General features: G+C 41.7%; 1 protein-coding gene across 2 annotated transcripts in view; it reads right to left on the reverse strand.

Moving 5' to 3' along the window:
- Positions 1–1938: 1938 nt before the first annotated feature.
- The window catches only part of CHCHD3 (coiled-coil-helix-coiled-coil-helix domain containing 3), a 278284-nt gene continuing 266541 nt past the window's right edge, over positions 1939–13681 (reverse strand). For both annotated transcript variants that reach the window (XM_068272640.1, XM_068272642.1), the window contains one exon: positions 1939–2420. In XM_068272640.1, coding sequence (XP_068128741.1) covers positions 2397–2420 — 24 coding nt within the window. In that variant the 3' untranslated portion in view covers positions 1939–2396. The remainder of the gene's footprint in view (positions 2421–13681) is intronic.

Genomic DNA, 13681 nt, shown 5'->3' on the forward strand with positions numbered 1-13681 from the left:
CTCATACAGCCTTATCAATCCCTGCCATGTACTGATGAGGACCAAAAGTCCGAAACAGGCTGTCTACATGTGGGTTTGATATGGCTGTGTAAAACTTAAAGCTATAGGCTTGCTATAAACCAGCGGATCTGGATGCTTGCTTGGCTTAACAAGGGCAAAAAGGGATAATTTGCATATTTAGTAGGTGTGCATTGTGGGTAACCACAAATGTTCATTTATAACTGAATTATTGCAAATTTCCTTCTGTTTTAAGAAGGCAATTACACCAAGCTTTGCTTTTTTAGTAGGAGGGCTTTTTGGTTCCTTTTATCCCCCTATACATTCTTAGTAGTTTGGGTCACCCTGAGCTGCTTGGTTACTGCTCTGTTGTACCTGCAAAAGAGTGCAAGCCCCACTTGTGGGGTCGAATGCACACCGAGCATACACATGACCTGTCTACCACTAGAGGAGGATGTTGGTTTCCATTAACAGCTTGCATGCAACCTATTAAGTACTCGTCCCTCCTACTGCGAAGAAGTCAATCCTCCATGATAGGGGCCTAACACTAACTAAATCCTAACCTATATATATGCATAGCCTGGGTGCGGCTAATCAAATAAAATCGAAACTTAACAGCCATGCTTTTGGTGTATATGCAGAGCTTCTGTTTGGGTTCAAGGTGCGTTTGTAGTTCCTGGGGGGGGGGCTCAGCGCATCTCTGATGGAGGCCATTCGGAGGCGGCCTGGTGTTGCGCTGATCCACCTTTTGCGCAATTTTCAATTTTATTTGATTAGCCGCACCCAGGCTATGCATATACATAGGTTAGGATTTAGTTAGTGTTAGGCCCCTCCCATGGAGGATTGACTTCTTCGCAGTGGGAGGGATGAGTACTTAATAGGTTGCATGCAAGCTGTTAATGGAAACCAACATCCTCCTCTAGTGGTAGACAGGTCATGTGTATGCTCGGTGTGCATTCGACCCCACAAGTGGGGCTTGCACTCTTTTGCAGGTAGGCACTAGTCTGTTTTTAAGTAGCGCTGCTCATTTCCTTGCTGTGTACTAATGTAATTCGTTTTTGGTCAGCTGCTCCCACTTAACAGCCATGCTTTTGGTGTATATGCAGAGCTTCTGTTTGGGTTCAAGGTGCGTTTGTAGTTCCTGGGGGGGCTCAGCCCATCTCTGATGGAGGCCATTCGGAGGCGGCCTGGTGTTGCGCTGATCCACCTTTTGCGCAATACTACCTCATCTAATTCACAACTAAAATGGCCAATGTAAGCAAGGCTGAAATTCCTGCTACTGGAGAATTCTTTAACAAAAGCAGTTTAATGGACACACTTATTAATTCAATAAAAAAAACATTATTTTTAACTATCAGCCCCTATATTTACAAATAATTTTGCAGTGTGTGTTATTCAAACACTTTTAGTGGAAGTTTTTCATGGAAAACAATGACATTTCTAAGAGACACCAACATTTTAAACCGTAGTGTAGTATACACAGAAAAACATGTATCTTATTCCTCCAGAGATGAGAGCAAATCACTCAGTTCATCAATTTGAAATAAAGATAAAAAATATTATTGATATTAGGGTATATGAAAAGTGCTAAATAACTTCATTTCTAGAGAAAATGGCTGTAGGATCAATGAACTACTTTTATTGATTTCAAATATGTAAGAACCTAATACAAATTTTAAAAAAATGAAATATTCTGACAGCAGCCATCTTGCCATTGGTGAACAAGGAAAGAATGTTTTGTTTTGTTTAATTATTCTTGACCATCAATCAATCTGACAGATGCAAATCAAGTAGCACTCCCCCACATCAAACTTCCATGGAATGACTCCATTCCTATGTTCAACATTGTTTTATTAAAAAAAAACAAAAACTAAACAAAAAAACAAAAACAATAAAACACATTGAATGAGTACACCTTATGTAAGCCACTGAACACAAAAATTATCATTCTGAAAATATATATTTATTAGGAAACCAGGCTTAAAACAGAGTTCCTGACACACTTATTGGTTTTAAATTATCCAGTACAAGAGATAATAGTGTGAACAATTTGGCTGCCAATGAACACAACTATAAAAGGCAAAAATCAACATGCTTTCATTATCACAAACACAAATGTTATATGATATGGAATATGATAGGTAGCAGCCTCACAGGCAGTAAGTGTGGACATTTGTATATTTGGAAACCATACAGAAGAACATGTTTAGAATTCAAGTTGTCAGTAATGTATAGTGTACACCATTTTGAATTGTGTAGTCTGCAGTCAGGATTGTTGTTCACCATCATTCCTGAGGAGTTCTTGTGAGATCGCCTTGGTACAGATTTTTATTGAAACGAGTTTCTGTGGTCTTCAGACAGCAGCCGCATTATGAGTAGACACAGAGGGTGCAGAGATACTAGCCACCCCTTCCAAGCATGCTCTAAAAAAAGAAGAAGAAAAAGTCATCACTGTAATACTACTGGAAACCTGCATTAATTTAATAAATGAATGTTTCCAAAAACTTAGACAGTTTGAATTTTTTCCAAACACAAATTCAAAACACTGTTCCATGGAGGTCAAGTTAAATACTGATTTACTTGGATTTGCAATGTTTAATATGACCATACAGTAGCTATAGTCAATGAGATACAAATATTTCCACAGCATTGGACCCAGTGCACGTATACCCTCAAAATGAATGCTACATGATGCACTCTAATGACAGGTGTATACCGTATTTTCCGGATTATAAGACACACCAAGGTGTAGAGGTCAAAAACAGGGCAAATAAATTATATAAAATAGTCAAAAAATAGTTACTTGTGCAGCTTCAATAAAGCAGTCCCCGTATTTTTAAAGTCAGATATACATATCTGATTGTGACTGTACAGTATATATGATGTATACACAAGAATATTATATATATATATATATATATATATATATATATATATATATATATATATATATATATATATATATATATACATACATATATACTAAACAACATCTATGCTGTAAGAATAAAGCCTGATGTGTAGCCATGTCACTAATAGAGATGGTCAATGAGATGGAAATAGTTCTGTGTTGATGCTGGTTTATGCAAATGTATGCACTCCCTTTGCTCTTCAACAGCAGGTGTAGTATGCTCCAAGCAGCAGAGTCTGTGCTTGCGCACTACGCCCGACTGGATCAAGTACCTGGACCCATAGCAGAAGATCCAGGTGGTGGAGGAGGACAGCGAGGGACTGATTAGCCTGAAGGGGCTGGAGAAAGACCCAGGCATGTATAAAACTTTAATTTAATCTGTCTCAGGTTTACTTAATTACACAGTAGTATTATACTCTACATATGCACTCCCCCCAGAGCTGCAGGGAATCCACTGAGAATGTTGTGCACATTGAACACAGAGGTGTTGTATATCACCCATAAACCTGGTTCAGATTGTACCTAAAGAATGTGTAATAGAGGAAGAATCGCCTCATTCTCCTGCAGAGTACCTGCACATCACTCTTACATGTACCCACAGTCACATTGCCTAGGGCCTGATAGATGTTCTTTGTTCCTGTCTTCTACAAGTACTTTTACCAAAGACTAGTTTTAGTCTATGACTATAAGTATTAGAGGCAGAAGATCAGCCGGCTAGCCAGGTAACTGGTATTGTTTAAAAGGAAATAAATATGGCAGCCTCCATATGCCTCTCACTTCAGTTGTCTTTTAAAATTCCTAAGCGTTGGTAGTTAAGAGATGCATTTCATGTTACATACTTTCAATAAACAAAATTGTAATATGCAAATTAGAGGAGTCTGAGTCGGTGGAATCCTAAACTGAGGAGTTTGAGTTGGTGGATTTTTGTACCGACTCCACATCCCTGGTCCAAGTGCATCTTGCAGATGTTTTACCCCCAATTATTTTGTCCCCATGTATCCTCCTGTGCTCCCATTGCCCTATCTGCCCCATCTCCCCTCTGGCTGGAGTCCAGTTTTCTCCTGTCTCACCTGCCCCCCCCCCCCCCATGTCCCCTCTGCACCCCCCACCCGTGCAAGAGAGGACAATAAGACAAGGGACACCGGCCAGAGGCGAGACAGGACGACACCAGAGACACAGGACAGCAATGGAAGACAGAGGGGGCACCTATGGGGGAGACCTTTTTGCTCATAAGACGCACTTTTTACCCCCATTTTTGATGGAGAAAAAGTGAGTCTTATGGTCCACAAAATACAGTACTTTCTTCATATTTTGTGACGTGGAGGAACAAATTGGGCACCAGGGATTTAGAATATCCTACCTAATAATTGGCAAGTGTCCCTGTGTCCCATGTCCGTGTGTCAGTGCTTTTTGTCTCTGCACATGTGCACGGATACTGCCGAGAGCTGGGGGGAATGACGCGCGCCACAGAAGGACAGGTCCCGAAGGGGGCGGGCAGGTGCGCATGCTTGAGTGGTGCGTGTGTGAGTGGCACGCGCTGTATGCACGCCGAAAGAGAAACCAGTGCTTGGGATATAGGGCGCCGCCACAGCCTAGCCTTTTAAACAGGCCTTAGGACTAGTACCATATAAAACCGCGGAGAAGCTGTCTTTTTGAGGGTGTAAAGCGTGGGGGGATTCTTCCTATATGCAGGTGATATACCGTGGAAGACATGGCCACCATTTGCAGAGCTGGCATTGGAGCATGCTGCAGTGTGTTTATTTACCTTCTCTAATTCTGCCTTGCATCCACACATCCTCCTCCAACTTCTGAACTGGCCACTAGAACTCCAGGCAAACTTTGGTTTCATGACAATGAGGTTGAAGCTCTAGCGCCCAGTTCAAAAGCTGCAGAGAAATCGTGGGGACCCGGAGCAAGGAAGTATGAGGGTGGAATGGACTTGTGCACAAGATGACCTATATTATCTTCTATAAGCATATTAAGCTATAAACGCTCTACTACTGAAAAAGGGAAAAGCTCCATTGTTATAGTTTTCTACATTTGCTGTGGCAGTCATTTTTACATCCTACAATCATACTTTAAGTTTTTTATTAACTCACCAGGTTTTCCTTAATCAGTAAGTTTTGGGATCACATGTATCCTTTCTGACTTATGAGAAGTGTATTGAGATCAATGCCTCAAATGCTACTGTAAATAAGATGTGCCTAATGCTGGATACACACCATGCGTTTCCGCGTTCGATGCGTCCGTCGATACGCGTCGATTCGATTATTTCCGACATGTCCGATTCAAGCTTCGATGGATCATTAGTCCATTTGCCATACTTTACATGGCAATCGACCTAAAAATCATCGAAATTCGTTCGGAAATGCTCAGAAATAATCGAATCGACGCGTATCGACGGACGCATTCGACGCGGAAACGCATGGTGTGTATCCAGCATAAGTGTTAAGCTCCACTTTCTTTGAAAGGCCCTTTTTTTTTTTTACATTAAATTACACGCTGTAGATAATCACATCACCTTCATTTGACCAACTTTAACCTCTAGCCTACCGCGTCACGCTGATGGACGAGGCCACGGAGGCAGTTCCAGGACCACCTAACGCTGATCAGCGTAAAGTCCTGGGTCTCTGTTTTGCAGGAGATCGCGCGCAGGCTCCACATGCATCTCCTGCTCGGTGGGCGGAGCAGAGCCTTCAGGAGAAAGTTAGATGGCGTAATCGCTGTCTAATTACTGGTACAGCGCTGCGATCTACAGCTGTACTGGGGACAGCCGTGTGACACAGCTGTCCCCTCCTGAGCCACAGAGGTGATCGGCTGTCATAGGCTGAAGCCTAGGACAGCTGATCATGGGGATTGGCTGGCGGGGGGAGGGAGGGGGGTATACAATAGATTACAAAAAAAACACTTTTTATTAAAAAAACAAACTCAAACAAACAAACATCTGGGGGGCGATCAGACCCCATCAACAGAGAGCTCTGTTGGTGGGGAGAAAGGGGGGGGGGGGAGGGGGATCACTTGTGTGCTGTGTCATGTGGCCCTGCAGCTTGGCCTTAAAGCTGCAGTGGCCAATTTAATGAAAAATTGCCTGGTCTTTAGGGGGTTTAACACTGCGGTGCTCAAGTGGTTAATGCAATATGTGCAAAAAATTGGAAGACGCTCTATAACCTTGATGAGGTTTAACAGAGAATGAACAGCTTTATGGTAAATGAGAAGCTAGTATTCTTCGTGACTCACAAACAAAATGTTTTAAAGAGACACTGTCAGTAACACTATCTCGGGCTGGATGGCAGTCAATTAGGGATGAGCACGTAGAAGTTAGCGCGCAGACACTTGGCTGCACGTGCATAGGTTTGTGTTTGTGTGCACTTGTGGGCTGGCATTGGAGCATACAGCACAATCTCAAAAAGAATTGGGATGCACATCGTGCCGTTGGCATATTTGATTGCTCTTGCATGTGTTAAAAAGCCCTCAGTGCTGTAATCTTGCAGCGTGTGTGTGTGCCTAGTATTGTTCCTGTGTTCCTTGAACCTTATCTGATTGATATTGCTGTTGTTGACCCTGCCTAGCTGACTTCCCAACCTGATGCAGAACTTGGCATGGCTGACTACCTTAACTGTTACCAATCTTGGCTTGTCTGACTTCCTGCACAGTTGCTGATTCTGGCTGGTCTGACAACCCCGCACCATTGCTGATCCTAGCTTGGCTATATATATAGGTTTTCCTTCTGTCCAGAGCAAGAGTTCAGGTCCACTTTAAGCTAGACTACATAAATCACCCCCGACTCTCCTGTCTCCCTTAACAGTCCAGGGTGCTTGTTTGCTTAGGGGCTTAATAGCCCATACATTATTTTGACCTTTAGGTCATATTTGGATATGTGATCCCTGGCAAGAGAGTCATAATTAGTTTGTTTTGCACTACTTTGATAGTATCTAATTGATGTTTGCTAGGGATTACTGGACCTACTGGCAACACAGCCCCAGATTGATTCTGCATTGTTGTAATAAAACTAAACAAGGACAAGATAATACAGTAATAAATCAGGACTAAGTTCTCTAGTGAGAAATCATTTTTCTGGTTGTATACTTGTATTTGTACGCATCTTTAATGCAGTACTCTTGTATTGTAAAATCCAAATCAAAACTGTTAAATAAAAATTGAACAAAAAAGTGGTCATCTCCATTATGGCACCCGCTGTATTATACTGCTACCATAACTTCCCCCGTATAGAACCTTCATTCCAGCTGTTAAAATTAAAGAACGGTTGTGGTTCCTTTTTGGCTTGTTTTAGATATTGATAACAGGGATGAAGAATATTCATGCATGTCAAAAATCTTGCAGAATCCTCCTTTCCCCTTTCCAGGCTTATTTGTTTCCTTTTAAACAATGCAAATGGTCTGGCAAACATTAACCATAGACCCTGAACAAGCATGCAAATCAGGGGCTTTGACTGATTAGCCACATGTTTGATTCAGATGCATCATTCAGACACCACTAAAGCCAGAAACATTAGCAGGACTGCCAGGCAACTGGTATTCTTTAACCTCTCTGGCGTTCAATTTCCCAAGGATTTCTGTGCAAACAGTGATCCCATTAATTTTCATAAACTTTTCTTTCCCCTGCAACTTGCCAAAATGTGTCAGGCAAGGATCTAGTATACAGTGCAGAAGAGTATTAACATGTAATCCACGTCAATACTGTTCACAGCATGTTTTGTACTGACGTGCATAACCATCAATACTGCTAGGGAGGTTAATAGGAATTTAATAGGACAAATTTCTCACTTCAAAATACATAATCTAGCAGCATCAACAGCCCCCATGCAAAAAGAGCTGATCTGTAAATCTAAAATATTCTTCAGTGCAACAGACATCCAATGTAAATAAAAATGTAATCTTCAGTGCTGATACAAACCTTGCAAGTCTCTTGTGGCCGCTTCTATAGGGTCAGCATGTAAATACTGGTATATAAGTTTGAAACATCTAGACTCTCCCGCAGATTGACTTCACTCACATCCATGGTGGAAAAATGCGCAAAAAAAAATTAAGCTCAGACATTTAGGCCGGTTTCACACTGAATACTGGCGCCAGCGTTGCGCTGTTTTGCACCCGCCACCCAGCATCGTAAAAAAAAAAAAAAGCCTTCAGGGAATACCACGTTAATACGAGGTGTTCCCTGTCTGGCCACCAGCTGAGCAGGAAGTGATGCATACTTGTAGTCACTTCCTGCTTTGAGTTATTCGCAAGTGCAAGTCAACTTTTTAAAAAAACTCTGCCTCGCCATAGACTAATATGACTTCCGGGCAGACGCAGCTTACTATGGATCCCGCACGGTAATGTAGTTCTGCGCTAGCATTAGATTAGGGACTTCCGGTGCAGCGTATCGCCACGTGGGCAGTATGAACTTTCCCAACGGTTTGCATCAGGCTGCAATAGCAGTGCATCAAGTTGACACACTGTACCGCCCCAGTGTCAAAGTGCCCTTAGTGTCATTCTACACAAGCTGTAATAGCATCAGTTCTAAATATACCACCAGTGGCTTTAAGGAGCTTTTGCAGCGCTTGCCGATAGCAGGGGATTGGTAAAACGCTGCGCCAATATTGCGAGTTCCACACCATGCTAATTTCGGCGCTGCACCAATCGTTTGGGCTCCGCCATAAGCTGTAATGAAAATTAGAGCTATAGTGCGCTCAATAACTAATTTGGGCGTGGTGATTGCTGGGAGCTCAAATTAGATAATAAACAAAGTAATTCGGCCAATGTTCCCCCTCCCCCTGAGTTGCGACAACTCACAGTGGGAATAGTATTTGGCCCCTATTTTTAGCGGGAGCAGGGTGAGCAGTCTTTTGGCTTTACCCTGCACCCAAAATTGCCTGCAGCCATTTTAAAAGTACATCCCAAAGGGGCAACACACATTGTTGTGTACTTTAGGGAGGGGTAAAAAGCCAGGAACCGTGGGGAATTTTCAGGGCCTTAAAAAGGTACCTAAACTGACACATGGCATGAGATAAAAATAGGTACATTTGTATCAAGAAATTGTCTGAAATACATTTATGTTCTCCTGTACAGTAGGAGTTAAAAATAAAACACAAAAATTATTTGCTAGTTCAGCAATGTACTGTCTTTCCCCCTAATTGTATCCTCTTCATGTTGCTCCATGATAGTGACCTTATGTTAGGTTTCTTAATAATAGTGCCCAAATGTTACGATGTACCCTGATAGAGCCTTTGCCTATATTGCCCTCTGCATCATGTTCACCCCCAATAGTACCCTATATGCTGCAGGTGTTATGTTTCCTCCTGAAAAGTGCCCCCCCCCCCATCATGATCTGTATACAGTATCATCGGTAATTGCCTCCCCCCCCCATCATGATCTGTATACAGTATCATCGGTAATTGCCTCCCCCCCCCCCCACACACACACACACACACACTCACTTGCACATTGTGCAGTAAAGTGACCAAGACTCACAGTCTTCCACAACTCTCATCTCCTGATGGAGTGCCTAATTTGCAACTGGGAATAGAGAGCGGCAGAGAGGAAGGGTGTCATGATGTCATGATCTACCATTCATATGGCCATGATCAATGAACTGCTGACTCTAGCATAGTCTGTGTGCACTGCTGATTTTCCATTGCATTGCTATTTGACGGTCAGGACTGGATAACATAAATAGATCCCATGTCCGTTCGGCCCGGTTAAGATTGGCACTACAAATGGTCCGTTTAGTGGAGCCTAACGAAGGTAAACGGATCCTATGTTAATCAATAGGACCCATTCACAGTGCCCCCATTCACAGTGACCCATTAAAACGAATCCGTTTGGAACAGTCCGCCAAATGGACCGCAACTCTGGGGAGGCTATGATAAATCCAAAGCAACGGTCGCATTGCACTGATGGAACGTCACTGATCAAAAACTGATGCCCATTAAAAAATTATCCGTTTCACAGTTCAGTTCCTACACAGATCCGTTTTTGATCCATCCAGTGTGAACTGGGCCTTACTGTGCTTCTTTACATACTGTTGCTAAACATCAACCAATGAGTTGTTTTAAGGTAATCTTGAATACATTTACATGCAGGAGCGACTTACAACATTTTTGGAAAAGAGAAAAACAGCATTTCAGCTTAATGCACCATGTAGTTAGCAGATCTAAAGAAAGAGAAAGGTGTACAACAGTATACACAGAACTTGTGCCATCAGGTCTGTGTGTGATGTATCTGGCATCACAGAGTCTGGCAGCAGCAATAAAGTGCATCATTGCGGCTCATAGAGCACCAAACCTTTCATTTTCTGCAATAATGTATTGCTATTTCTCAGGACTTCATATTTCATTCATGCCACATAAACCTGTCAATAGATAGAGGTTTTAAGCAAAACAATGAAACAAGGTGCTTCACGGTCAAAAATTGCTTACAGTAGTAATTTGGTTTTGAAGGTTGATGCTTAGTAAATATAAACAGCAATTGATATTTCATAACAAATAGGGATTGTGTAAAATGCTAAAGAACAGATGCTATAATGGGTTAGAAATCGAAACCAAAAATATTCTTGAAGGATACCTGACCTGAGAAAAATCTTTGCAAGGTAATCAGAGGTATGTTCATGCTGGATCCATGCACCTCTGAGTTTTGTCGATTAGTTATGAACAGGGGCGTATCTGGGTAATATAGAGCCTATGGCAAACACTAAAATTGCGCCCCCCGCTTTCCTGGTCAGAGCCCCCTTCCCTTCTAAAAACAGCATCTTTTCTCGTGTACATGTGTTATGGTTGCCCATGGTTGTTTTGGCTCACATATTGCTGAATTTACTTTTTTGGAAATATTTCTTCTTATTACCTCTCTGTCCCCTTTTCTAACTTAAGCCAAGTGCACCCTACATAAGTTAATTAGCAATGTTCCCCAGATAACAGAATAATATGATCTGAGGTCTGAGTGACTAGAAGGCATTGGGCTTGCATGGCAATACAGCACAGTGGCAGACATGGTGCCCATGCTGCTGTGGCGCCCATGGCAAGAGCCATGCCTGCACCCCTCTAGATACGCCTCTGGTTATGGAGGGTGTAGGGGTAGGTTTAGATGAGTAAATATATGCACCAATTAGTGTACCCTGTTAGAATTTTACCATATCCAGCATGGTAAACACAGCAAGAGGAGAAAATAAGCAAGTGCTCAGCAGCACCCGACTAATAAACGGCTGCAGGAAAGGCAAATTTAAAGGTGCATATACCGTGCTATTACTTCACCAGACCAAATACAGCAGGACCTGAAAACCAAATGCAAAAGGGACATTGGTTAGATATACAGTGGTGTGAAAAACTATTTGCCCCCTTCCTGATTTCTTATTCTTTTGCATGTTTGTCACACTTAAATGTTTCTGCTCATCAAAAACCGTTAACTATTAGTCAAAGATAACATAATTGAACACAAAATGCAGTTTTAAATGATGTTTTTTATTATTTAGTGAGAAAAAAAAACTCAAAACCTACATGGCCCTGTGTGAAAAAGTGATTGCTCCCCTTGTTAAAAAATAACTTAACTGTGGTTTATCACACCTGAGTTCAATTTCTGTAGTCACCCCCAGGCCTGATTACTGCCACACCTGTTTCAATCAAGAAATCACTTAAATAGGAGCTATCTGACACAGAGAAGTAGACCAAAAGCACCTCAAAAGCTAGACATCATGCCAAGATCCAAAGAAATTCAGGAACAAATGAGAACAAAAAGTACTGTAATTGAGATCTATCAGTCTGGTAAAGGTTATAAAGCCATTTCTAAAGCTTTGGGACTCCAGCGAACCACAGTGAGAGCCATTATCCACAAATGGCAAAAACATGGAACAGTGATGAACCTTCCCAGGAGTGGACGGCCGACCAAAATTACCCCAAGAGCGCAGAGAAAACTCATCCGAGAGGCCACAAAAGACCCCAGGACAACATCTAAAGAACTGCAGGCCTCACTTGCCTCAATTAAGTTCAGTGTTCACGACTCCACCATAAGAAAGAGACTGGGCAAAAACGGCCTGCAAGGCAGATATCCAAGGCGCAAACCACTTTTAAGCAAAAAGAACAATAAGGCTCGTCTCAATTTTGCTAAAAAACATCTTAATGATTGCCAAGACTTTTGGGAAAATACCTTGTGGACCGACGAGACAAAAGTTGAACTTTTTGGAAGGTGCGTGTCCCGTTACATCTGGCGTAGAAGTAACACAGCATTTCAGCAAAAGAACATCATACCAACAGTAAAATATGGTGGTGGTAGTGTGATCGTCTTGGGTTGTTTTGCTGCTTCAGGACCTAGAAGGCTTGCTGTGATAGATGGAACCATGAATTCTACGGTCTACAAAAAAATCCTGAAGGAGAATGTCCGGCCATCTGTTCGTCAACTCAAGCTGAAGCGATCTTGGGTGCTGCAGCAGGACAATGACCCAAAACACACCAGCAAATCCACCTCTGAATGGCTGAAGAAAAACAAAATGAAGACTTTGGAGTGGCCTAGTCAAAGTCCTGACCTGAATCCTATTGAGATGTTGTGGCATGACCTTAAAAAGGCGGTTCATGCTAGAAAACCCTCAAATAAAGCTGAATTACAACAATTCTGCAAAGATGAGAGGGCCAAAGTTCCTCCAGAGCGCTGTAAAAGACTCGTTGCAAGTTATCGCAAACGCTTGGTTGCAGTTATTGCTGCTAAGGGTGGCCCAACCAGTTATTAGGTTCAGGGGGCAATTTCTTTTTCACACAGGGCCATGTAGGTTTTGAGCTTTTTTTCTCACTAAATAATAAAAAACATCATTTAAAACTGCATTTTATGTAATTATGTTATCTTTGACTAATAGTTAACGGTTTTTGATGAGCAGAAACATTTAAGTGTGACAGACATGCAAAAGAATAAGAAATCAGGAAGGGGGCAAATAGTTTTTCACACCACTGTATGTCAATATAGGTTGGCAGGCTGTCCTCCCTAACCTCTCTGGAGAGTTACCAATTTTGGGAACAAGCATGTGGGATTTGGAAGCTTACAAGAAAAAAGGAAACCTATAATATTGGGTAACTCTCAACAGAGGTTAGGGAGGGGACATGAGCCAACATGTATTGCAATATATGGAACCCATATCTCTTTTGCATTTGGTTTTCAGCTCCTGCTGTATTTGTGCTGTAGAATTAATAGCACAATACTGTATGTAAATTTAAATTGGCCTTTACTGCAGCCATATATATATATATCAGATAGGTGCTGCTTGTTCTGAGTTCTGACGTGGTCTCATTTTTGCAGAAAAGAGCCAAAGAATATTTTTTGAGGCGTTTAAGAGCAATGTGAAAATTAGAGAAGGTGAAAAATGTGTGTGTGTCTGTGTGTGTGTGTGTGTGTGTGGGGGGGGGGGGGGGGGGGGGGGGGAGTGTATTTTCAGCATTTACAATGGTTTTCCCTTGTAAATTAACTGTAAAATGCAATACTTTTTGAAAACAAATATTACCCAGCGAAAGCTTAGATTGTGCTGAAAAAGACAATATATGTATCATTTAAATGTCATAAGTAGTGCACGAGTTATTTTTGTATCAATAGAGACGCAGCTAAAATATGAACATTGCCAGGAGCCTGAACTGGTTAAAAAGGTACTGTATATGATATCTAAGGATTGTTTTCAGTTTACTCATCTAAAATTGATCCATATTTTCATTCACAATATATAAAATGGTTACACTGCTTACATAACTACAGGAATTTGTGATAAAAACTAGTATGCATATTTTAGCTAGTAATAACATGTACAGCA

Source organism: Hyperolius riggenbachi, chromosome 3 (genome assembly GCF_040937935.1).
Source record: "Hyperolius riggenbachi isolate aHypRig1 chromosome 3, aHypRig1.pri, whole genome shotgun sequence".
Classification (NCBI taxonomy): domain Eukaryota; kingdom Metazoa; phylum Chordata; class Amphibia; order Anura; family Hyperoliidae; genus Hyperolius; species Hyperolius riggenbachi.